This window comes from Eubalaena glacialis, chromosome 4 (assembly GCF_028564815.1).
Source record: "Eubalaena glacialis isolate mEubGla1 chromosome 4, mEubGla1.1.hap2.+ XY, whole genome shotgun sequence".
NCBI lineage: Eukaryota > Metazoa > Chordata > Mammalia > Artiodactyla > Balaenidae > Eubalaena > Eubalaena glacialis.
The window spans coordinates 6,310,655-6,338,324 of record NC_083719.1 but is presented as its reverse complement, the minus strand read 5'-3'; the positions used below and the strand labels follow the sequence as shown (position 1 = coordinate 6,338,324).

The 27,670-nt window shown below is 39.4% G+C and overlaps 1 protein-coding gene across 1 annotated transcript in view; it reads right to left on the bottom strand.

Moving 5' to 3' along the window:
- The window catches only part of ADCY2 (adenylate cyclase 2), a 431,484-nt gene that overhangs the window by 89,028 nt on the left and 314,786 nt on the right, over positions 1 to 27,670 (bottom strand). Inside the window, exons 11-14 of the mRNA XM_061187643.1 lie at positions 25,767 to 25,810; positions 21,840 to 21,920; positions 13,235 to 13,304; positions 10,533 to 10,630 (exon numbers count right to left, since the gene is read on the bottom strand). Coding sequence (XP_061043626.1) covers positions 10,533 to 10,630; positions 13,235 to 13,304; positions 21,840 to 21,920; positions 25,767 to 25,810 — 293 coding nt within the window. The remainder of the gene's footprint in view (positions 1 to 10,532; positions 10,631 to 13,234; positions 13,305 to 21,839; positions 21,921 to 25,766; positions 25,811 to 27,670) is intronic.

Genomic DNA, 27,670 nt, shown 5'->3' with positions numbered 1-27,670 from the left:
AAGTTTGCCTCTGGTATCATTTCAGTTCAGCTTGAAGAACTTCCATTAGCACTTCTTATACTATAGGTTTGCTGGTGATGAATTTCTCTAGCTTTCTTTCATTTGCAAAATGTCTTTCATCTCATTTTTAAAAAAAGGAATATTTTTACTGAATATTTAATTCAGGATTGACTATGCATATATCAGTGGTTCTGATAAGAAGTCAGCCAGTATTTCCATCACTGATGCCTTGTATGAAATGTCTTTTTTCCTCTGGCTTCATTTACAGTTTTTTTTTTTTCCTTCTTTTTTTCTTTGGCTTCAACAGTTTGAGTATAATACACCACATGTAGTGTTATTTATATTTATTCTCCTTGCTGTTCACAGAGGTTCTTGCCTTTGGAGGCTAATGTATTTCAACAAATTTGGGGAAATTCATCACCAAGTGTGCTGGTAATTTCCTGTTTGTTTTCAAACACTTTTCCATTCCATCTCCTACAAACTCCATCTTCCAGACTCTTTGCCAACTGGTTCTAACAAGGTTTGGCCAATGGGAAGTAGCGGGGAATGATTGGAAGGGGGGAACGAGGAAGCATGGGTATCTCTCCTTACTCTCTACGTAGCAGTCATTCTCTGAATGGGCTGCAACTCCTGCTGTCTCTGAGGTTCCAGATCCCTGTCGGGGAAGAATCCTGCCTTGTCATGGCTCTAGCCTCTGCAGGCAGGTGCAGGACCCTGCAATCCTGGTGATATCACGTCCCACCTGTGTCCTTTCAAACCTAGGGTGGTAGAAGATTCCTCCCTTGTGCACCTCTTGGTTGCTTTGCCATCCCCTGTTTGGTTTCTCAGCTTTCCCCTCATTCTGTAAGCACTTCACTTTATTAAATTCCCATGGTGAAATACCTGAGGCCATTTCTGTTTTCTTTACAGGACTCTAATCCATTAACTCAAGTTTTTTTTCTAGGTACTATGATAGCATTAGTGGTTAGATGGAAACTTAGGAATAATTAAAATCAGTTACTTCAACTTTCTTCCTTTTTCCTTTGAAAAAGAGCCAACCATTCAGTTTTAATTAGAAGTATGGAGACAATATCTACATATTCCATAGGATATGCCGTAGCTGAATTTCCTTACGAATGGATAAGTGATAATGGATTATACTGGCCTTTCATTACACAAATCTCAACAGATTTAATGACAATTATCATGTTTTAATCTATGTTCAAATCACATGACTTATTTTGTGAATCAGAATTTAAATAAAAGATTCATGTACTATAGTGAGTTTCATAGGCTCTTGTTTTCTAAAGTGCATTTCAATGTTTGTTTTTAGGAATAATTATTCCACCATGAAGATGCTTGATAGAAATCCTGGACATTCTGGAATTGGGTCAAACAGCTATATTAGAGCCCAAGAAAACAATAAGGGTGTTAAAATTTGACTCTCACATTTTATAATAATCCACTGGATACAGTGAACAGTATCTGGTGATATTTTTTCCTTAATGTATCTGATGACCCCTACTTTGCTTCTTCTCAAACGTCAGAATCCATTAAAGGGGGATGAGAGGTAGATAAGGGGAAACAGTGGTCCTGATACGATGAACTATCTGCGTTTTGGTGGAATGGATGACAAATGCTCATTAAAGCAGGAATGAGTATTCTTAAAAGTATGTTATGACACAAACTATCAAACGTGACTCAATAAGAAATAGAAAATCTGAATAGGCCTATAAAAGTAAAGAAACTGAATTAGTAATTAAAACACAAAACAAAAATAAAAACTACTCACAAAGAAAAGCTCATGCACAGATGGCTTCATTGGTGAGTTCAACAAAACACTTAAGGAAGGATTAATATCACTTTTTCACAAACTCTTCCAGAAAATAAAGGGGATGGAACAGTTACTAAGTGGTTCTATGAGGCCAGTATCACTTTGATACTAATACCAGACGAGGACAGCACAAGAAAACAAAACTAGAGACCAATATCTCTTATGAATATAGATACAAAAATCCTTGTCAAAACATTAGCAAACTGAATCTAGTCACATATAAAAAGGATTATATACCGTGACCAAGTGGGATTTATCTGAGAAAGGCAAGGTTGGTTTAATATCTGAAAATCAATTAATGTGATACACTGTATTAATAGAATAAAGGAAAGATAACCCACGTGATCATCTCAATAGCTCAGTAAAACAAAGTCCAACACCCTTTTATTACAAAAACACTCAACAGACTATAATCAATCAAAGGGATTTCCTTTATCCTGATAAAAGGCATCTTTGAAAAACACACAGGTAACATCATACTTAACAATGAAAGACTGGATGCTTTCCTCCCAAGATCGTACGTGTACCGTGGCTACTTCTATGGAATGTTATACTGGAGGTCTAGCCAGGGAAATTAGGCAGGAAAATGAAATAAAAGGCATTGGATTGGAGAGGAAGAAGTACAACTATCTCTGTGTGTAGTTGATATGATCTTGTATGCAGAACATGATGTCACAACCTGAGATCCAGACCCAGAGTGGCTCACATTCTGGGTGACCTGCACCACCGGGGTGGGCTGTCCAGTGCTCCAGTCCAGACATTGACATTCTTGTCTGGTTGAATGTAACTTTCATCCCAGAGAACAAGAACTACCCTAAGGCAAAGTCATGGTTGGTCAAAAGCTCTTAAATATAACCATTTATCCTGCCTGTTCTATCAAAAGCATGTTCAGGCTCATTAAGCATACCAAGTTGTTTGTGTAATGCAATCAATTTTAATTAACATTCTGGTTGCAAACCTTTTTTTTTTTTTTTTAAACAAACAGTCATAATTGATTTATATACTCACTGAAAAGCAAACTTGACTCTCCCCTGTCAGGAGGCAAGAAAAATTACACTTCTTAGTGATAAGTTTTGACTTGGGCACTTTAATCCAGTGTATTGTTACAGTAATATGGAAAAGGCTGATTTGAGACAAGGTCTTTGTTCCTTTTGGTTTTTTGCCAGTTAGTTTATTGCTTACAGGTGGTCCTGATGGAGATGAGGATGCACTTTTGCTGACAGGAAAAATGCAGCAGAGAGATACATCCTTCCCCCAAAGTCTAAGAGTTATATTAATTATAAACCATTTCTATGGGTAAATAACGGTGTCTTTCTCTGGAATTCTGTTTAATGTGATGACTTTCATATCCCTTCTCCCTCTGTGCCCTCAGCTTCCTCCCCCTGAGAATGATGCGGATTCTCTCATCAAAGCTCTGTTCACGTCTGTTACATGGTATTTAGCAAGGATAATAAGAACCAAAGGAAAAAAAAACTTTTCTTTAACTATACGTTAGCATGAAATAATAAAAATCCCCCCCCTCTTTAAGTGATAGGTGATAGAACCTCAAAATGAAAGGTTCTTTTTTAAAAGAAAGAATCAAAGAATGAAAAGGAGAAAAGGCATTTAAATATTCATCACCATTACAGATTATTGCAGCCTTTCTCCGATAATAGGACTTAGCAGATTTGAGATGTTCCGCCCACTTGAAAGTCCTGTGAGGCTGGAAAGGGAAAAGGAGTTACATTTGGCAGAGTTAAGAGCTTCCACTTCATGCCAACAATAAGGGCTGAAGACCTGAATTTTCCGAAGGTCCGCAGCGTTCTCTTTCTACACTCACTCCTTAGGTGAGCTCATCATCTCCCAGGGATATAAATACTACCTATGCGCTGATTCTTCCAAATTATGACTCCAGCCCTGACTCCTTCCATGAACCGCCGGCTCACATACACCCTACACCCTCCCCTCCCCACCGTGAAGCCCCACCACCTGGACACTTAATATGCACACATATGCCTCTGATGCTCAGAGCTGAGCCTTTCATTCCATGCTCCTCTCTGACTTGTTCCTTCCCCTGGAGTCTCCCTCTCTGTAAATGGCTGCCCAATTTTTCCATTTGCTCAGGCCAAAGACAAAAAACAAAAAAAACCCCACAGAACTTAGCTTTCTCTTATTCTTCATCTCCAGTCTAAAGCAAGACTTTCCTCATCACTCTTCATAACACATCTCAGAATTTGATCACTTTTTACACCTCCACTGCTACTCAAGTGCAAACCATCATCTTCCTTGGTCTTCCTATTCCCACCCTCTCCCTCTTCCGGAACAGCAAGAACAATACCCCAAGCACAGCAACAGCATGTCCTCAGCTGAGAACCTTCCAGGGCTTCTCATCACACTCAGCATTCAATCCAAAGTTCTCCAGTAGCCTGTGAAGGTCACCACGACCTGCCTGTCTCACTGCTCCTGTGATCCCATCTCCATACTCTCTCAGGGCTCACCCTGCTCCTGCCATCCTGCCTCCTTGCTGGTCCTTGAACACACCTGTGACTTCCATCATCTAGAATGTTCTTCTGCCAGATAGCCACGTAATTCTCATTTCAATTCATTCAGACTTCTCTTCAATATCACTCAATCAGTGATGCCTTCCCTGACAGCCCTCATCTGAATTACCACCTTCCCTCACTCTATAGTAGCCTACTCTTTTAATTTTTCTTAAAGCTTATTACAACTGAATTAATAGGTATTTGTTTATTACATTAGTGTTGTGCCTCCTAATAGAATGTAAGCTGTAGGAGAGAAAGGACTTTTGGGGGGTTACTTACTGCTGCTTTCCCAGCATCTCGAACTATGCTTGGTATATGGTAGCTTGATAAACAGCTGTAGAGTGATTCCACAAATGATGGACAGAATGTATGTATGAATTTCTCTTACGAATTTCTATTTTTATTACAAATGCTCAGAATATTGCCCAGATACAAAGTAAAAGTATAATGGCCTGTTTCATTGAGTAAAAACACATTCAGCTCCCTTTTTATTGTATTGTCCTTCAAATCTTACTGTATCAGTGACATATAGGTAACCACAACTAAAATCACCTTTCATTCCTGGAGAGATTACTGGTTTTCATGAAATCCATTTTTTTCCGGATAATAGAATTTTCAGATGGGCACCCTGTTACACAGACTAAAGGTTATACATTCCAGCCTCCCTTGCAGCTAGGTTTGCACATGTGACTAAGATCTCAGTCTTGAGTTATAGACCAAAGTGTCATGAGGTAGTTTCTTGGAGGCGTCCGCAGAGACGGCAGTTATAAATGCTTTTGCCCTCTGCTTCTGGGTCTGTTCCTCCATCCTGTGGCTCAGAATGTGGATGCTGCCATCTTAGAAATGAAGATGAGGACCAAACTCTAGGGAAAGCAGAGCTGTGTGCTGGAGGGACCCAGGGCTCCCAAGGAATCTGAGGGACCTTAGGCCTTTGATTATGGGGAAGGAACAAAACTTCTAACTTATATTCAAGCTACTAACTGTGAGGCATTTCCTTACTTTCAGATGACCTGAATCCAGAGTTGAATATTGTTCATCTCAGTAAAAGGTACCTGGTTCATTTAACTTGGACAGTGAGAATTATCTTGCTTCATTTTTTCCTTCCCTTCCCTTCCCTTCTCTTCCTTTCCCTTCTCTTCTCTTCCTTCTTTATTTTTTGCTTTGCCCAAAGATTCACATCCACTGCATCAAGGTACGCAGGGAGCAAATTACCTTCATGGTATCCAATATGGGGGCCAACCAATTTGGTTGCCCACCAAAGCAAACTGCCTTCACAAAAGTTGTTCTCCATCATTACTGTTTAGAAAACCAAGCCTTCTTTCGATGGACATGAACGATTCTACCATTAAACTTTCTCCTATTTCTTTTCCCTTTTTGAAGATAACAAAATAAAAGCAACTCTTTTGAAATGATTATTAAATCATTAATGAGCATTGATTATTAACATGAGTAATAGAATGCGTATTAAAGAATCTCAGTGGAAATAATAGTTCTAAGACATTTAATATTGTAATTTGCTATTAATTTTCCTTTAGGAAAATGTCATTATTCTTAATTTTGCTTGGGTAATGAAACATATGATATCTCACTGAACTTTATTAGAAAAAAATCAGTCTTATTTTAATAATTGCCATGAATGGTTTAACATAATCTATTTAGTTTGGCAGACAATATGAATGAAACTACTAAAAAATGTAAAGATTCATGCTTGCTCATTTCTGGTCTTTGAAGGTAGCTCACATTTCTGATAAAGTTATAGTACAAGGCTGACAGAAGTGAGAGAACAACTCCAAAAAGAGGAGCCAACTAATAATTTAATTATATCTGCTCAAATCCTGAGACCAGAGCCAGATTTGAAAATTATGGGCCCAAAAGGGATGATGTAAGACCCCGTTTCAGGGAAACACTTCCCCTTTCTGGTCCTTTCAAGGTCATAAGTTCCTCCTTAGTTATTCATTCACTCACTATTTATTCATTTACTCACTCATTTAATCATTTCTCTCCTTCCCCCCCCCCAAAACATGAAGCAGTTTACCAAAAGAACAAACAAAATAAAACTGTAATTCAGCATATTTAAAAACAAGCGAGGGCATATTAGAAAAAGTGAGAAGCACCATTATCTCAATAAACATGCTTCATAAAATATAACAGAATTATTATTTTTAAATGGATGCACTCAGAGCAAGGAAGAGAACACACTAGACACACAGAGGGTATTCAAAGCAGAATGCCAAGAGGCACTGATGCTAAATGGCCCAGGAGGGACCAGGGGCTGATACATGCCATGGAGTGAATGTGAGATTTAATGTCAGTACAAGGTTGGTGATGCTCACAGGACTTTCTCAATGGAAAACTAGAACTGAGCTCTTGAGTAAAGTCAGAAGGCATAAAGGGCTGTCCTATCAGGAAACAGGAAACATAAAAACTATGCCCAACAGCCTGGTAATTTTCAGGAATGCCAAGTATCTATATAGGGTCATAAGTGGAAAAGGAATAATCTTTGACAACTGAGATCCCCAATCCTGATCCACGTTAAGGGGCTAATCAAACTCACATGACCTAAGTATTTTTTAAAAATACTGTGACTTGAACTGGTGAACCCCAGAGGTCCTGGCAGAGATTCAGTGAAAACTATGTCATAGTGATGCCTTCAGAACTCAGAACACATGAGATCACCATGGACCTAAACCCTTGCTTTGATGAACTCACAGTTGAAATTACAGATAACACAAGGAGACACATGACCACGAAAGAGACAATAGTGAGAGTAAATAACAGAATTCATGCACTTATGAACCATAAATAACAGAAGGAAACAAGTGATATTTTCATACATGTTTAAAATCTGAAAATAAATGGAAAAAAAATAAAAAGCATAGGTAAAATAGAGAATTGTAAGAAAAACTCAGACAAAAAGTAGACTTCTTAGATATGAAAAAGTGATCTTTGAAATTATAAACTCATCGTGGATGAGGAATTCACCAGAATGCAGCACAAAGAATTAAAGAGGTGGAAACTTTGAGGAAAAATTACAGGACCTGGAGCACAGAATGAACAGCACAATGTACAATTAATAAGAGTTCTAGGAGGAAAGGACAGAGAAAAGAGAGAAGCAATATGTGAGGTGACACAGGCAGTCAATTGCTAAGAACTAAGCAAAGACAAGAATCCTCAGACTGAACAAAAATCACAACTAGTCACGTAGGGAAATAAGAACAAGTGCATATCTAGAAACAATATAGTAAAAATCCGGGGCCCCCCCACCAAAAAATAAAAAGCTGAAAAGCATACAAATAGGAAAGACCGATTACTTACAAAGGAATGTAATGGGATTGACAGAAGACATTTCCTTAGCAACAACAGAAGCTGAAATTCAATGTAATAATATCATCAAAATACTAAGGGAAAATAAGAATTTTACACCCAAACTATTATTCAAGGGCAAATTGAAATAAAGCAGCTAAAGATATTTTAATACAAACAAAAAAAGGAGCTATTGCTACTCACAGATACTAACTAAAAGAACTAATAAATGATACACATTATCAAGAAGAAGAATAAACTTGTAGGAAGAAATAATTTTTACAAAGCACTGATGAACAAATAAAATGATAAAGAATGTAAGTCTAAATAAATATTGACTGTAATTACCATCTGGAACTAAAATCCTAAGAAATAATTACATAGAAGAGACATAATGATTAACTTTATAATTTATTAAATTAAGAACATGTGTAAAAATTTCAATGGTAATCATTGAAAGAAAATATATAGGATCCCCCTTCTATCCCCTCTGCTCTATATATATAGTAAAGGAAAAATAAGAATAAAGAAAACTTGATCAATCCTTTAGAGGTTAAGAAGATGGGAGACTTGGGGCATGGGGAAAACCAAAGAAAAGCAAAGTAAATGAAACATAAAATAAGAGAGTAGAAGTGGGTCCACACGCATCAATTAAAGAATCAAAATACAAATGGAATAAAGTCACATTAATATACAAAAAGATATCAGATTGAATAAACAAAAAAACCCTGTAACAATAGATACTGTTTACAGGAAGCATACCCAACCAATAATGTCCCCAAGAGCACAGAAACTTATATATAGTCAGTATGACACAGGCTCAACATTTGTGAAATCTGGATTGTGTGCAAATGCATATTTATTATATTATGCTCTGTACTTTTCTGTATCTTTGAAATATTTCAGAGCAAGAATTTTTAAAAAGAAAAAAAGAAAAATTAGGAAATTATCGTGAAAGAAAAATGAAGGAAAAAGACTATACTATACTATACTATACTGTGAGGCCGGTATAGAAAGTGCAGATCTAAAGTCTCCATGAAAGGCGTCCGGAGACCTTACTCTGCGCCTTCTAACTGCCAACACAGAGAGGGAAATGTGACCCATACCTATTTCACAACACTCATGCTCAAAATCCAACTTGTTGCTCAAGAGAAACACAATAATTGGTAATGATGCCTGAGGGAATGAACTTCGACGGGTTCTCATAAAACAACACAACAGAAAAGAGACAAAAAAATGAAAGTGAAGACAGAAAAGACACCAACTTGATTTTTTTTCAAGTGTAATTCCATGGAATGTTTTTCCTGGTCCCCAGAAGTCCTTTTGTCTTCTTTGGCATCGTCTTTTACAACGCTCTGGTCACTTTCTCCCCTCCCAAACAGTAGGTGATAAACTCTGTCTTAATTGTGACGTAGAAAATATGAAAATACTCATCCAATAGGAAGATGTAGAAAAATGAATGAATGTCTCTACTTTAGAGCATAAATAAGGGCTCATTCCCCTTGGTAACACTTGTTTCAACTACATCACTTTTTACATGCCCTTCGGCTTTACGATTCAATAAGCCTTGTCTGTGCAGGAACAGCTGTTTCTCTCCTGCACCATGTGGCAGAGGCCTGGAACTTAGAAGAAGCTTAATTGTTAACATTTTTTTTTTCATTGGAAAACTGACAGGTTGACCTTGGCAAAGTTCACTGAAGACTGTGTAAGTCTAGAGGAAGAACTCATTTGGCAAATGTATTTCAATGCTCATTTATGGGGGGAAAGAGGAGGAAGGGGGTGGTCAGTGGAACCTCTTCTAAAAGGGGGCAGATAGCTTTGGGATTGTACATGTATGAATAATACGATCACTTGTTATTAATCTTTAAATGCCTTGGTATTGGCTAGTTGTCCAGAAGAACATCCTTTGGGGTATGGAGGGAAAGGCAGACCATTTCTTTCTAGTTTGCTCAGCATCTTCATGAGACAAACTGTAACCCAGCCTCAGCAATTCAGGTTGCCCACAAATGCTGGCTGCACCACTGAAGTTAAATGCAATAATACAACTAACTCCAACTAGATTGAAAATGGTCGCTGTGGCCTTTACAAAAGAGGTAATGATGCGTGGAAAGAAAATTTTTCTTAAATTTCGTTCTTATCCCCAATTATTAAAAGAAGGACAATCATTTTCTTTTAGATTGTATGATGAGAAAGAATCAGTTTCTTTAAAGAAAGTCAGTTGACTTACATTCCACTCCTTAATAAGGTGTAAGAGAACATCTACCTAGGAATCATGGAGTGATTGGGTTTTCACCAGTAGGAGGAAAAATGTGAAAATGTGAAATCTGGTTACCCAGTTCTCTGTACCCAGGTCTCTCCTGGGAGGGGCGAGCTGGAGAGTGGCTCATAATACTCAGAGATGGCGGAGAGGGTGGGCTTCAGGGAGAAGAACACGAAATCAGAATGGAGGGGTGGGCAAAGTAAGCCCAGAGCAGGTTTTGTCCTTTCAATACACAATAATGTTGTTTGTTTATTAGAAACAACATCTGGTGATTTTGCTCTTTCTGGGTAAACTTATAGGGTTACATTTCTTAGACATGAGCATCAGAATAATATGGAAATCAAAGTAAAATGGTTAAATTTATTTTTTTAAAAATCCCTAGAAGGTCAATCAACATGTCCACTTTGAAAATTCAAAATTACTAAAACTGAGTAAGACACGGGGGCCACTTAGCTTCACAGAGCCTGTAATCACCTCCCCTGCCCGCCGTCCTCTCCCCACCCTGCCTGCCGCCGCCCACGTTACATAAGCGCTCCGTTGGAAACTGTGCATCCTCTCGTAACCCTTAGTATAACTGAGTCCAGCAGAAATGCACACCCAGTGAGAATCACAACGTAGAACCGCGTGTACTCACTTGGGTAAGACCAGGATCTGCACGATGAAGATGCAGAGGAATATGAGGCAAGCACAGGTCACGTAATACTTGAAGGCCGGCAGCGCAGTGGCTCGGTACTAAGGGGAGAAAAGAAACCAGAACGACAAGTTGTCTGAGAGAAGGGCTGAAACAGTCATCCAGCAGGTACATCTAACTGTACATCACATCATACATCACACTCGTCACCGGCAGACTGTGGGAAAAAACCACCTAAGGACAATGGCTGTTCCCCTCTGGCAACGAGAGCTCCCTCCCTCCAAATGAGCTGTGAAAGGGTGACTTCAAAGACCATGACTTTTGTGAGTCGACCTGTTCAGAAACCCATGGAGAGGCAATCGAATCCCTCCAGCAAGGAGACAGAGCACCTGGCCAGAAAGACGAGTGAGTGAACTGAATGGACCAACGAAGTGTGCAGGTGTCCTGCTTCCCTTGTGGGTCTAAGGTCCGAGATCGCTTGCGGAAAGCGACTGACTTTTCACATAGCCGTATTTTACTTTTGAAGAGCACTGAGGAAATGCAATATTCTCGTTTTATTTATTTGTTTTAGCATTTTATTTTATTATTGAGAGGTGGTGAGCGAAATTATAAGACAGAAGACCAGCAGGCTCTGTCCTCTACGAACATCTGTTTGCCTGTCTGGGTCTGGCTGTTGGACTCTTTCTACTTGTCCAGCATAATCAGCAGTTTCATACGGCTTTCCATAACATCCAGAATCATAAACTGACCAGTGTAGCTGCCCGCCTGGGGCTGCCCTTCTTGGCTTATGCAGGAAAAGCCAGCCAACGCTGCACTCATGATGATAACAGTCTGCCACATGTCCCCTTGACTCTGGTGATGGTGTGCCGGGCACTCTCAAGGCTTTCTGCGGACTAACTCATTTAATCCTCACAACAACTGCGTGAGACAGGAACTATTGCTGTCTCTAGTTTTGGATGAAAAAACTTTGGACCAGAACAACTGATTAACATTCTTAGAAACACACAGCACATGGTGCAACCAGAATCTTCACCCCGCTGGACTGGCTCCCGAACCCAGGCTTCCAAACATGAGGCACTATTGCCTCTCAAAAAAGGCTTCTATGATAAAATTAAAGGAAATAAAATTCTTGTGGCAATGCTACTGAAGCCTCCTGACAATGCTGGCAGGTTGCATGAGTGTATCTGCACAAACTGTGTCCCAAGTTACGGGAAGTTAGGTATGTATTTCTCAGGTTTAGCCTCTGGGATTTTGGTGCAGATGATGGACCTCTGGGTGTTCTGGCTTCCTCTATATCTTGCTGCCTTTTACCCCTCCTGCTGGCCCGAAGAGCAGGTTGGGAATAGGAGGACAAAAAGTGAGCTTAAATCTCAATGCTGCCTAAAGTCTGCCTCAAAGTCGGTCTCTGCAAATATGTACGCATGGGGAATGCCAGCAAGAGCTGCAAGTTTTAATAATGATCATTTTCTGTTTACTAGAATATTTCTTTGGTGACTTTTGTGACTTCATAGCCAGGATAATTTACAATGCTGATGAAGAAGCTCTGCTAGCATAATTGCTGAAATGTGATTATATTTTATGCACTCAGTTATGTCCTTATTTTCTGTGCTTTGTGCAGAGACATGACTTGGAATTTCCTTGTGGTACTAATCAAGGAAAAGGACTTCTATCAGCAAGGAAATAATTTAACATTTAAACAGTAAGTAGTCATTAGTGTCTAAGTTGTTCAATAATAATAATAATAAATTGTATCAAACATCAATATGGTAAACTCTCTGCAGTCAAAGTCCCTGACTTAGAGACAGAAAATTGATCTTCTTGATCACTAACTAGTACAAAAGAAAGCTTTGGTGTAATTGTAAAATCCAACCTTGATGAGTTTTGGAAAGAATTTTGATATTTTCTACGTCCATTCAATATCCATAAAACAATGAACTGAATTTTCTCAACAGAGTTTTAATACCTGTGCTGTGACTGTTCCCATTAACATAGTAGCTTTTGTTCAAACTAAGACTATAATTATACGGGTAGATGGTGCAAATTACCTCTCACCTGCTCTTTTTCTAGATCAACACGAAATAAAAGGCAAATGAATAAGGCCAACCTGGAACACTTGTCCTTTCTGCAATAATTACTTAATTCATTTTAGCAAATCCTGGTTAAGCTTGACATGTACAAATTAAATGTCTGGTTATTTATTCGTGCCTGAAATAGCTCTACTTTAGGAGTTAAAATGTGAAAGTATTTAGATGCAACAAAACTTAAAAGTTTCTAGTTCTCCCAAACAGGGGTTGAATGTAAATCTCATATTTTTATCAAAAAGTTAAAATAATTTGTGTAAAGACACTGTAAATTTGTCAGAAAGGATTTTGCTTTCTTTTAAAAACTTTTCTAAGAAAATTTCTCACTGAGAAAGCAAGATATTAACTTCTTCCCTTTCCCTTAGCTCCACATCACACAGACATCATTTACTAACAGGAGTGTTGAAAGAGGTGACTAGCCAAAGACAGAAACCTGGTAACCAGAAATGTGGTAAAACAATATATGCCTGGAAGAACCAAAGGAAAAGCTAGAAATAAATCGGATATGGTTAGAGGCAGTTTAAATGTTGCATGTAAAATGCTATGAATACAATTTCATGATGGAATTTTTAAAAAACTAATATTTTGGAAAAATGATTGATTTTGAAGAAAAAAATAGCTTACTTCTTTTTCTAGTATTTTATTGTAGAAAAGCAATGAGATTCTCTGAATGTCTTCAGACTTGAGCCACTGCCTGGAAATAAAAAGGATAGACACATCATAAAACCAAACCTCCAACCAAACATCTGGAACTATTTTTTAAAAATGACTTGCATTCTTCTTTCTTCATAATGCCAAACATGGAATCTAGGTTTGTTAACAGGATATGCAAATATAATATGCTTATTCACACATTGCCCGCCTTGAAAATTCTATATTACAAACCAACTGTCAAACCAAATTGAAACTCAAGTTATCCAACTTAAATAATTAGGGAGATAAGTCATCAAAAGGACTCAAGTACGTCAATAAATTTATTCCCTGATGTCTTACTGAAACCACATGGTACTTTCATCTCCTAAAGGATGTGGTTCAGAGAGAAGCACCATTTTTCTTAGCTTATAGCAAGCAATGCATCACAGAGCATCAGAAGTATTTAGAGTGGCTTCCAGATGTAGGCAAGATTTTACTCCTTTCACACTTACTAAAAATACTTTCATTGTCATGTTTTTCATTTCTATAAAGTAAAAAAAGAGTCATGCTTGAATACAGATTTCAAAAAATGCGTACAAATACTAATATAAGAAGCAAAAAGGTCAGACCACTAACATAGTATGTTGATGCCAACATAAACACACACATATATAATACATATATATCTCTCAGACGTTGAAAAATAAAAGGCATATGGAAGTAACATTCTTACACATTGATTGACTTTCAGAAATCTGTTTGGGGAAAGCAGTTGAGATAGAGAAAGACCTTAAAGACAAAACCCTTCTTCACTAGAACATTGTGTATAATCGCAGGTTAAACGGCCACCGTGGGTGTATGACCCAGCAAGCTGGGCATATGATGCCCGGTACAGTCACACATTTTGCAATAAAATAAACACACAGTTTATGAAATAATGCTAAGCAAACAGAGAGATAACACATTCTTATAGTCAAGAGTACAGAAATGTAAGAAAAAATTGAAATCTATGCATCAAGAAAAATACCTAGAAATAAATACGAACAAAATAAATTACCATCTAGGTTAAGTCATCACACTGAGGAATTTTTATTTCTACTTTCTGATTTTTTAAAAATAAAGACTTTTATAATTAAAATATATAATTACCTGAATTGCATATGTATATGCATGTAGTATTTATGCATAAATACCTGCATATTTATGTATATATTTCCAAGTGTATATAACTATATATCTACATCTACATTTATATCTATACTTATATATCTGTATATAGGCAGAGAGAGTATATACATACACTTCTCGAGATAAAATGTTATACCTGTGAAAACAACGATCAATTCCCAAGAATTCCTAAATATAGTACTTTTCCAACCCATTGGTCATATCTCTATGGATTTTGACTACCTGCAACATATTTGGGAGACAAAGACAAATGGGGAAGGCCTTTGACGATCCAGGAATAAAGACCAAGTGAACTGTCACATTATCCCATGATCAACAGGGACAGTCACCTCCCAATTTCAGACTCAGGTCGAAATGTACACTGAGGTTTCACATCAGGGTTGACCCAGTTAACCCAGGAGATCGGCACATTTGAGGAGGAACATCTCCAGGGCTACCTGGACAGCCGTGTGCCTGGAACATCTGGACAGTTCTGAAGACGCTCACAGCACACGCACCACGATGAACTTGAGTTTCCCAGGAGACTAAACCACAGACAGTGCAATTTCAACTGTGGCCCAGAAGTCAGTCATGTATTCTACAATGATTGCCATTAAAAGTGAGAACTTTAAAAATACTTTTGGATTCAAGGTTATAAGCTTTAGGTATCAGGAAAACAATTTTTTTTGATATTATGACTGCCCCAGCTGCAGAGATAGGTTATTGTTCTGTTTTATGGCACTAGTTGGAGGAATCAAAGGTTGGTTAATATTAGAAGGAGCAGAAAATAAAATCTAAGATAAATTTTAACTATACTCATTTTTCAGAACTGTGTATTCATTATGGATATCCTATGAATAATGTATGCCAGTAACTTATTAAGAAGTTTTTTTCTTTATTACGGATGAAATTTCTATTTAAAAAATGCTCCTGGATAATATAAGCTTGGAAATAAAATACGAGCAAAATTTATAAAGTAGAGATAAAACCAGTTCCTCATTGGTTAGTGGGGCCCCATGTTTCTAGGTTTTAGTTACCTGTCTGTCCTGCAGGTAGACAGGAAGCACTCAAGACGAAGTCTGCCTTTCTTTGTGTCCCCAACACCTAACACAGGTTCATAAGACTTGATCCCTGGATGGATGCTTGGGGAAATGACTGAATTCCAATTGCTGGTTCAAGGTATTTGCTCATAAGAATCTTGGCTGCAAGCAGAGTTGCTGTACAACTAATTAGCCATAAGGCCGTTTTGCCATAATAGACAAAATAGCTGTTGATTCACAGTTTTGGATTCATTACACTAGAAAATGATAATATATCAATCTTTGCACATCCTTCAGTGAGCAGTCATCTCTCCCACCCACCAAAACCAACAGTTTACCAAGCTATGGCAAATATATAAAAGGCGGCTAGTCATTGACAACAGTCATCGAGAGCATTAATCATTAGCTCTTTGGCCGATCTAGATACAACGGTTTGTTCTCTCCTGCCGTCTCTACCAAATTTATCATGTAGTAGTAGAAGCTGGAGACAAAAGGAGAATCCAGGTCCTATCCTCCCCAAAGAGAAATGGTTGTATAATTCTTGATGAGTATACATTTCTTTTTAAAAATTTAAAAATTTAATTTATTTTTTTAACATCTTTATTGGAGTATAATTGCTTTACAATGGTGTGTTAGTTTCTGCTTTATAACAAAGTGAATCAGCTACACATATACATATATCCTCATATCTCCTCCCTCTTGCGTCTCCCTCCCACCCTCCCTATCCCACCCCTCTAGGTGGTCACAAAGCACCGAGCTGATCTCCCTGTGCTATGCAGCTGCTTCCCACTAGCTATCTGTTTTACATTTGGTAGTGTATATATAAGTCCACGCCACTCTCTCACTTCGTCCCAGCTTACCCTTCCCCCTCCCCGTGTCCCCAAGTCCATTCTCTATGTCTGCATCTTTATTCCTGTCCTGCCACTAGGTTCTTCAGAACCATTTTTTTTTTTTTTTTTAGATTCCATATATATGTGTTAGCATACGGTATTTGTTTTTCTCTTTCTGACTTACTTCACTCTGTATGACAGACTCTAGGTCCATCTACCTCACTACAAATAACTCAGTTTCGTTTCTTTTTATGGCTGAGTACTATTCCATTGTATATATGTGCCACATCTTCTTTATCCATTCATCTGTCGATGGACATGGTGAATTTTTTTGCCATTTGATAGTGAAGATCATGAAATAGACAGAATTGTGGTATTTGGCACAGAATTTGGCTTAGATGATTTGGTGAAATATAAGGACTGGGCACGTGCTGGGACATTTCAGTATAGTCTGGATATGTATCACCAGTGATATACGTTACACATATTGATAAGAAATAGCAGAGTCCCTCCTCTGTTCATTTTACTCCCAGGGGAATCTGCAGAGGCTTAGAGCAGATTTTTTTATATCATAAAGAATGTATGTCGGACATTAGATCCTGAATCCTTAGTGATTGACCTTGAGAAAGAGAGTAGCATTGCTTTCTCTAAGATACACCCAAATACAACTAAAACCATGTATCTACACACATTTTAAGTGCATCTAAGTATTTTTTGCATTTTTATTTTTTGCAATCGAATCTTTCAAAATTTTGTTGCTAAGGTTCATGATATCCATTTCAATGTTTCTTTTTTATTTTCTTTATTTTATCTTTTATGGCAAAACTGTCTTATGCCAATTAGTTCTGAGGTGAATCCCCTTGCAGCAAAGATATTTATGGTGAGACTACCGGACCCACAATTGTCACCTGTGCCTTCCTTTTCCCACAGCAGGTCAGGTTTGGCCAAAGGCTTCTTCCTTGAAGCCATAAGTGATGGGCCCAATTCTTCCTCTTTTGTCCTCAGAGTTAAGGAGAGCACATCCTCCCCACAGTCCTCACGTCTCTGTGGGTTCTCTGAGGTGGCCTCAGTTCCCATTACTGATTCATAGGAAACTCAGAGATTTATAAATGTCATTTGGATATTCGGAGTCAGAAAGACTTGTGTGGGAAAATAAGGTCAAATATTTTGGGGAATTGGAACTACAGACAGAGACGAGAATGGAGAACGTGTGTAATATTCCCGGTCTCCTGACACTGTTCCTGACTCAAGTGGTCTCTGGCACGAAGAAAGACAACCCCGCCCCTGCGCTACACAAAAGAATGATTATTAATTTATACTAAGTTGTTTTTGTGCTAGGCTGAGGCCGATAAAGGAAATTCTAAACAAGATCTTGACTTGAGCTGAGAGGCAAAGTACATCCACACCCTCATGCAGAATTATTCTGGAATGTTATCGCAAAGGGGATGCTAAAATAGAGAGAAGACCACTTTCCTTGCGTTATGGACTGACTGTTCGTATCTCCCACTTCATACGTTGAAGGCCTAACCTGCAGTGTGCGTATCTGGAGATGGGGCCTCCAAGGAAGTAATTAGAGTTGAATGAAGTCCTAAGGGTGGGGACCTGACTCAAGAGAATGAGTGAACTTATGAGAAGTGACACCAGAGAGCTCGCTCTTTCTCTTTTTCTGCGGAGCCCAGAGGAAAGGCCACGGGAGCACACAGCAAGGGGACTGCCTTTTGCAAGTCAAGGAGAGAGTTCTCACCAGAAACCAACCATGCTGGCACCCTGACTCGGACTTCTAGCCTTCAGAGCTGTGAGAAAATAAATTTTTGTTTTTTAAGCCACTCAGCCCATGGCATTTTTTACGGCAGTCCCAGCTGACTAACACACCACCTATCTACGCAGCCTTGAATCCAAAGGTCCAAGTGGCCTCAGTTGTGCACTAAGGCCCTGGGTGACCTGTGGCATTTGGGAAAGGTGGTCCATGGACCTGCAGCTGAAATAAATGATGCTGGATAGGTGGTCTCTCGGTGTGGAAGCCTGATCCTTCCCCAGCCCTGGGGTCGGCCGGTCATCCACCCATACATGCACTCCACTCCACTCAGACATAATTAAACCTGGGTCCCGTGTCCTTCATTAACTCACCAGCTCCTTTCCTGCACCCCAGAAGGCCCTGTTTCTCCCCTTTTGAACTTTTCACATTACCTCTTTCCTACTGTTTTTTTTTTTTCTTTTTAAACCAATCTGGAAGAACCTGACATGGCAATCTCATGCTGAATATTAACTGTACAGCACACCCATCTATTGAGATGAATCTTACAGGAGCGCCCAGCTCCTCAAGAGAAAAATACTGCCGTGGAGGGGATGGCCTGGCCCGTCCACCCACAGGGCTTCCCCTTCCCGGCTCTGCACCTCCCGAGAGGAGAAGCTTCTGGTAATCCTCCTCGGGGCAGACCTCTGGTACACACTTTCTTCCCTCTCACCTCGCTGCCAACTAAAAACTGCCACTTGCCACCTGCCTCTACAAGGACTTTGTCACTGGCCACTGCTGTCGCTGACCTTCAACACACCTTCAAAGGGGTTCAGGGTGGAGATCATGAATGAGGCACTCTGTGCTCTGGGAAAACTGGCAGAAAAGGCCTTCAGATAGTTAAGATATTTTATGAGCCCAATTTCTTGTCTCTTCTCACATCTAGAAAAGCACTAAAATCATTAATGGGCATGTCTGCTTCTCGTGACTAGCAGCGACCTTCTGTCTAAACATGTGCTGGGTTGCACGTGCCCCCCTTCACCAAGATCACGTATATACTGACCTCCTCCCCACCTCTTCGGACAGTTCCTCAGAGCTACCTGAGAGGCTGTCTCCTGGCCTACAGTCCTCACTTTGCCCCCAGTAAAACTTAATTCACAGCTCTCAGGTTGTGCATTGTTTTCCAGCTGACATCACCCACCCAGACTAAGTCAAAACCTCTGCCCTCAGCTCGGTCCTCACGGGGGCCTGGCCATCTCTGGTTTGGCTCTGCAGCATTCACTTTAGGGTCCTCCTGTCTTAAGGAATCGTCTGCACACCAGCAGGATGGAGGTGATCACACAGTCATTCGTTAGAACCATTCAGAGGGCTCACGCCCCACCCCCTCAGGCGGACTCCAAGTTGCTTCTCAGGGCATCCAACTTCCCACTCAAGCCTCTTTACCCTGAGAGCCTCCCGCAGGGGCGTCCTGTGTCCTGATTGTGCTAAAGACTGGGAAGCACACCTCTGCCCCTGGCGCGTCCTGTTGTCACACCATGAAGGTTTCCCTCTCTCCCTCTTAGTTTCCTTCAAGGTTTGGCCCAGGTGTCACCTCCTCCAGAAAACTTGAGACTTTTCGTCTGTGCTGTCCTGCTCCCCTTTACCTGTCACAACCGTAGGGCATCTGTGCAGCGATCTTTCTTCCCCTCACTCAGGGCTTTGACGGGTAACACCAGGCCCGGGGTCTTGGTATGCATGTCTGATGCTGAGCAAATGACATTGCTCACCCTTTAACAAATGCTTGCTAAATGAGTAAAGGAATGAATACATGAAAATCTGCATATAAATCACTGTTTTATGTCAATAGCAGAAAACGACTGAATGGTACATCAAGCCTGGAGTCCCTACTGAATCCTCAAGGGGAAAATCAAATAAGATCAGAAGAACATCTTATCGAAGAACAAGAGAAGTTAATGAGTAGGGCATAACAGAATGGGAGTGAGGCTAATTAAAAAAATAGGTGCATAATAGCTTCCATTTTAAAAATTCCCCTTTTGATTTTTGAGTACAGCATGACATTTTCCTCCACTTGATTTCTGAAATGTGTTGGGAAAATTACAGCATAAGCGGTTACACCAACGTTAACCATGACTTTAGCATAAAACTACGTTAAAACACAAAGGTGGTAACCAAACATGTATTTGAGTACAAAATGATACCATACTGACAGACAATTCACAAACAACCTTGACAAAAATAAAGCAAAGCCAATGATTGTACTTTCTAATGATTCCTTTAGTAGGAACGTGCTAAGAAGTGGGCATAAAAGTAGTTTAACAAGGTAGGCGTCCTGCATGAAGACATGCTGAGGCTGATTTTATACATTCGTTTTTTATTATTACTATTATCATTGTAATTGGCTAAACTTTGTCAAGGAACAAGATTTCTTCTCTCTTCTGCTGTATTTTATTCCAGTGGGTTACAGAGTAGTAACTGCTATTTCCTCTGGTCGAATGAATCTACAGTGTGTGAAATCAGACTTCCCTGGGTTTTAGCTGCCAGTACATTACAGGTAATCATTGTTTCTCAGTTGTGAGGTGCTGAGGTTTCCATCAGGGCAGAGTTGAGACTGTTTTTCACTTTGATCCTGGTATCAGGCAAAGCAGAGCACTTATCTCGGCACTGCTGATGTGCCCTGAGTGCTCTATGGCAGGTGGAAGGCTTTATCTATTTGGGGTATACAACGGGGATTAGGCAGGTGTGCATTCAATGTGCTGGCATATCTGAATTGCAGCTCTAGCCAGCCCTAGAGACTTTATTGTATATGTATGGAACTCCACACACCACCTACATACATACATACACTCATGCAATTCCTTCATAAGTCCTGTAAATATTCTGAAATGCACACTTGCAAGGCACAGTCTAGAAGAGGTAGGCATTTTGCAAAGCTGTGTAACTTAATTTTGGAGGCACAGCTCCAGGTGAAAATCATTTACACTTTCCATGAGTCAACTTTCATGATAAAAATTAAATAGGTTTCCATAAAGATGAAAACTTTCACAGAAAACCTTTTCATTTGGATCTACTAAGGTTTTCACCGCAGTTTAATTCAATAAACATTTATGGAGCATCTAATGAGTACCAGGAACCACACTGACTTGTTTACCTCCTGCCCTTCATGAGGTCAGCCATGGCACACACACCTAAGGAGAATTCCAAGGCCGGTGAATGTAATCATTCTGTGCAAGCCATGAAAGCCACCACCTTCTTTAAATCTTGTCTCCTGCCTTTTTGGACCATTTAAAACTACAATAGCAATTCTTGGCTTTATAGACTGAATGATATTTTGGCCTCCAAAGAATTGGTCTTCCTCCTGATGCCTCCATGAATTCAGATTCTAATGCTCAAGACCCTCTTCCAGGATTTAGAACACAGGTACCTCCACATTCTCTGATTTTTCGGGGTCAGGGGATGAATGCATTTTGAGTAGTGTCACACATTACAACTTAATGATTTTCCCATGTGGAATCTATTGATCTTTAAAAAATATGCTACTGAACACACTATGCTCTAATTTTCTCTCTATAATTATGTATCATGTTGTTTATCAGTAATTTACTTGGGGAGGATTAGGCAGAGTTAAAAAAATTTTAAAAGATGAAATACTACTAACAAAAGCTATTATTGAGGACGCTTGAGGTGAAATGAATGAACTGTCCCAGAAAACTTGGCTTTGTCATGATAAGTATGACAGAGTTTGGGGGGAAATTCTTTTGGAAAATATGTCATTATTTTCAAATAATAGGATTGAAATAAGAGAGGAATGATAATTTAAAGGTACTCACTTTTGTGCATTGATTCCATCAATTGCTTGAATCATCCTTTCATTTAATTCCTCTTCAAATCTTTTCTTTTGTGACTTGGTTCTATATGAAGGAGGAAATATTTTGGGTAAGAATATTATTACTAAACTAAACAGTAAGCCTGTGTGTCTATGATGCCAAAACCTCTGTCTGATTCTGTTAACTGAATTTTTTTAAAAAAGGAAACAGTCTATGTGCAGCCTTTTCTCTATTAACATATAGCCACTCTGTGGATTGAATGAATTGGCTAGAGTTTTTGGTGCAGTAAAATGCTGCCTTACTACTCAGAATGAAATTAAAAAGCAACACTGAAAGATATGGCCTTGGTGTCTGAGATAAAAGAACTTTCTATCCCAAGAGATGCACTAGCCCTTGAATTGTTGCCTTTATAAATTTTATTTTATGACAGAACATACTGGCTTTGGAAATTCCCTTGTAAAAATTTGGTGTGGTTGACAAAATAATCATTCCTGTTTTATGTTTTCCTTGGCCAATTTTCAAGAATTTTCAGAACTAAAGTCTTACTTGAGACACGTCAAAGCTTCATTGCATGTATTTAAATGTTCCTCAGTTTCGGAAAGCACTATTCACAGAAAACCCCACTTATATGTGCAGACCGCTCACCTGATCTTGGAAGTAAATAATTTTCACTCATAATATAAAATGTTTTGCAAATAAATTGTGCCAAGATAAGAATGAGTTCTCCAAGGTTAATTTGACAATTAGCATGAGAATGATGTAAAGGAGAAAATCAAAATAATATCTGTTTTTAAAAGTTAAACATCTACTGCAAAGAGTATAAGCACATCTGGCCCTTCCCAAACTGGCCTGAACGAGCCTGCACCTGAGTCTGGGTGTCCGAGTCACCTAGTCCCATGGGAGTAAGCACGAGCCTTCTTTGTCTTGTGGTTGGTTAAATTACTCACTGAATAGACCTTCTACTCTGGAATAAAAATAATACTTTTCTGAGCTTAGAACTGCCTCTATATGTAGATAAGAATAGTATTCAGTGTGCAATGTCATATTTATCTGTAATTAAATCTCATGGAATTATCATTAATGAGATGGATGGGTAATCTACCTACATTATATCATTGTTTGTGGATTCACACTTTCAGGTCCTGCTTTCTGTAAACAGGCTAAGGGCAGTTTTGGTTCAAAAACAGAACGATATTAAGTGACCCACCTGTAGACACCAAGCCAATGGAATTAAGAGGTTTTAGCATGCCAAATTCCAAGCTAAATTGGAAGGCAAATTAATTTTGATCCTTCTTTTAAAAAAAGCATGGCATCTTAGCAGTCATCTAGGATGGCTCATTCTCATTCATGGCTGAGGTGCTACCTTCATTTTAGACTCTTCTTTTTCTTTTTATCAGCCCTATGCCAAGTGTTGAGATTCCTGACTTCAGTTTGGTGGCTTTCTCTTTCAAAAAGTGTCTCCAAGTGTGAGAAGGAACAGTGTAGGTGCCTTGAGCTCACATGAAAATTTAACCCTTCAATCATATGTCCAGGGTGCTAACAATGGCACTGTCGTTGTGAGTCTGTTTTAGGACTAGCTTAGATAATGCCTGTGCGGCGCTCAACGCAGTAAATGTGGCACATGAAGTAGCCAATAAATGCATATTATTATGCATCCTTTGTATTCATTAATTTTCTGGCTAACAGCTCTTAACATGTAGACAGTTTCCTTGTCTCCATAGTTTTGTGACCTCCGCTACAGAAGTGATAGGATACCCTTGGGGCTGATCATCTCCCCACGAGGAGTTCTTAATTCACCAAGCAGGGCTTTGTTCCTCAGACTTTCAACGTTTCAGCATTTTTGACCTTCCTGTCCTTGTTCCTGCCCCACCGTTGGCTTCCCCAGTACTCAGTGTCCCCAACCCCTCTTTCCAATTCCTCTCTATTCTTTCTCCTGAGCTCCTTCCCCGACCTGTCCCACCCCCAGGCCTGGGCTGCTATATCTCAGGAGGCGTGGAAGAGGTCCTGCTTTATCTCAGATGATGCTTCACTGCCCTGTGATGCCCACTCACTGCCAGGCTGTGGGCTCAGAGAGGTTTTAGGACCTTGGCCATGTTACATAGGCAGGACGTACAAAGGAAGTCCCAGGTGAGGCTGATTTGAAAGCCGAGCTCTCTCTGGGAGGCTTGGGGCCACCAAAGATCAACCACCACGGAGGAAAGTGGAGTAGATGTGGAGGAAGCTCTTAGGAGGGCAGGCAGGACAGGAGGGCAGCTACGAACGCAGGTTTTGGTGTCACAGACCCTGGACATGACCACGGCCTTGCCTCCACAGTCACGTGACTCTGGTCATCTCCTAACCCAGCACCTTGGTTTCTCCCCTCCTAAAATGATAATGGCAATTGCATCTACCTTGGAGTAACCCTGTGGGGATGAAATTAGGTTCCCCATGTGCCTGGTACAGATAAAAATGACAGCTTCTCATCACTGTCTTTCAGACAGTGGTCATCCCCAAAGACACTGCCCACATCATACTGGCACTGAACGAGGTATTCCCCACTAGACAGATAAGAGGACATAGCACATATAAGGCGAAAGGATGTCCATGAAATTCTGTAGACAGTTGTTTGCAGATGTGCTAGTCTCTTATTGGCCTGAAGCGTCAAGCCTTCTCAAGATATGTGATGGGCCCAAAATATTTCTTAAATTACCTTAAGCTCTCTTTAATTTGGCATTTGCCACTTAAAAAATAACACTTCAAAAGCCCAAGAACCCAATTTTCTTTATAACATAGGGCTCTAAGTGTTATATGTCAATGTTAAAATTTCAAATTTTACACAAAATACAAATTAGAGCTCATTACAACAAAAATAAAGTAACATAGAGGGATCTGAAATAGTGTGCCCTAAAGATCTTGCAGGGAATGATCTAACTACTTTCAGGCAATGCACTTTCTACAGGAATAAACTCACGTCTCTGTGGGGAAAGAAAAGCTGACTCAAGTTTTGGGTCTTTCATTAATTATCCTAACATCTTCAATAAGAAGTACTTAGCTCCCAAACCAATGCAAAAGTAAGACTCTGAGCCCCAAAGCTAGAGGAACACAGACAAGGAAAAGGGTTAGTGTCTGTCTGTGATCTTGTGAAGATGACAAAGGGACCTGCAGGCCTTTGTGGAAGCAATTTTTCTTTTTTTGAGCAGGGTGGGCTGCACTTCTTTTCACTATAGAAAGGCTGATGAGCCCTGGAGGTGGCTCTTGGAGGAGACGAGCGTTTCATTTCTCACAGGGAGATGCTGCTGCTGTCCTGACTGGGAGGAGGGTGAGGGTGATGGGTGTGGCCCCAGAGCTGGTGGTTTCCCCTCCCCCTGCCCCCTGCCACTCTCTAGGCCAGCCTCGGATGACCTTCTTGACCTGCAGCAGCTCATGGACTGGGGGCAAGGAGCCCCTGGCCTCTCCTTGCCTCATCCTTGCCTTCAAGTGATTGAGCCTCTCTGGGCCTCAGTGTTGCCATCTGTAAAATGGTGGACCGCATGGTCTGTAAAGGGCCTTCCATCCAAAAAAAAAGAAAGGCTGGACTTACCTTGCTTTTATTTCTAGGATTCAACCCCAGAAACATCATTTTAAGTAAGTTACTCATTTTAAGAAAGTTCAATTTTTTACTACAAATTAATATGAAGAAGAATCATTTTAAGAAAACAATTTAAAGTTCTAAAGTGTTTACTAGGCAGTGTTTTCCTTTTCCCTCTTTTAACTCTAATAAAACGACACCAATAATCCTATTTTTAGAAGCTGAAAGCAATTTAGTAGGGCTTTTCACAAGTAGTTGCTCTTTTTTCAGAAGAAGTAGACTTCAAAATAACTATAATTGATGATAATTACTTTCAGGAATAAATAAAAAACAATTAAGCCTTTAAAAAATTAGAAAGTGGAATGTATACACATATACTATACCTTAAGGTGCGACTTTGAAAATTATGCTGACCCATTGGTACATCCTATTAAAAAAAAGAGTGTTAGTTGCCAAAAACATACTTTAAGAACCTTGCAGTGATAACGATGTATATTTCTTCTTCTATCATGGAAAATATCATTTAGGTAACAAATAACTACCCATGGGGAGAAAAAGAGCTTAATTATAAATGTGAAACATGATTAAAAATTCAGTTTATATTTCTAATGTTGTTGTAATCTATAAACTCTGGATGTTGGAAGTGTCAGGATTGTGGTCTGAATTTTTAAAATTTCCATCCTGATATTTGCAGATATGATTTCAAATGATGCCTGCAGAGGACTGTTATTAAAGTTACTGTAGACAAATGATGTGAAAATGTAGTTTGGCATCAGACAAAAATTTTAAAAATGCTTTAAAACACAAACATGATCATAAAATCTATAGTCAATCCTTATCACTGACTGGGCTGTTAAGAAATCGGACTATTGGTTAAGTGTGTGAAAGCGAGAATCTTTGATCATAAAGAAGAAATCTACATACGAGTGCTGGTAGTTCCTGAAAAAGGTCAATGAGAGAGAGGGACATTGGTCAGAGTTAATCAGTGGGGGTCTCCACTGCCAAATGTTCAATAAGAGACTTAAAAACCCACAAGATTCACTTTTATACATTTAAATAAAATAAAATAATTAAAATAAAACTTGGAACAAAGTGGCTCCAAATAAACTGTTCTTTGTTGCTTTGATCTCCAAGGTTAGATCAGGAAATATATTCAGCCTAGGGAAAGGTGAGTCTTAAAAAAATAACTGAACTCCAAGCTTTATTATATAAAGTAAAATAATGCATTATTTACCAGCTCTATCAACGCTAAATCAAGAGTCAATGAAGTTCTGCATAGGGGATTAGATAAAAGAAATAACTTTTGGCAATGACAATTGTTCAACCCTGGGATGTATTAATAAGAATGGCAATGGGATCTTTCTGAAACTGAGTAAGGGACACAGTCCTATGGGCTTCATGTGCTAATAACCAGAGCCTCAGATGCCATCTGTCTCTACTAAGGCAGTCCCTAGGCTCCATCTCTGTGACTGCAGGCCAGCTGGTCAAGAAAACTGAGTTTGTTCCAGAGGCCCTCTGATTTTTATACACAATTTCCTGAAGTTCAAATCTCTAGCCAGTTACAACTCTCTTGAAAGAGGCATCTTCACTAACACATAATAACAGATTAAAGTCAGGCTGAAATCTTTCCTTCAGTGTTTTGCTGAGATAGTAAGGCAGACAGTTGCTCTTAAGTCTTGAGACAATGAAGACCGATAAGAAATTAGCAACCACAGCAACATCAATCACACACCCAGAAAAGCAAGGCCTTATTTTCACAGGTACACATATGAAACAGCACAGAAAATCATGTTTTAATATTTAGATCTGATTCTTATTTCTTGAAAACCAACCAACCAGCCAACCAACCAACCGACCGACCGACCGACCGACCAACCAACCAACTCTTGGTTTATAACAAATCTCGATGAGAGATATTAGCCATTAGTACTAATAATAAATGCAGTGTTGAGATGAAATTATCCAACTTTTTTCATAAGAGTGTTAGAAGCATCGACTTTCCCTGACTACTAGATCCTAGGGTCTTAGGATACCTTTCCTCTAACAGGGTCTAGTTGCTGGAAGGTTCCAGTTGCCCCAGTCCTGCCTCCTTGGATCTTTTCTCTCCTTATGATCTCATCCAGCTCCATGGCTTCAAATATCATCTAAAACCTGATGCTTCTCACATCCACATCTCCAACTGGGACCTCTTCCCTGAGTTCCAGACTCGCACACCCAACTGCCAACTTCCTAGCTGCACTTCAGTGTCTAAAAGGCATACTGATTTGAAGATGTCCATTAGCAAGAC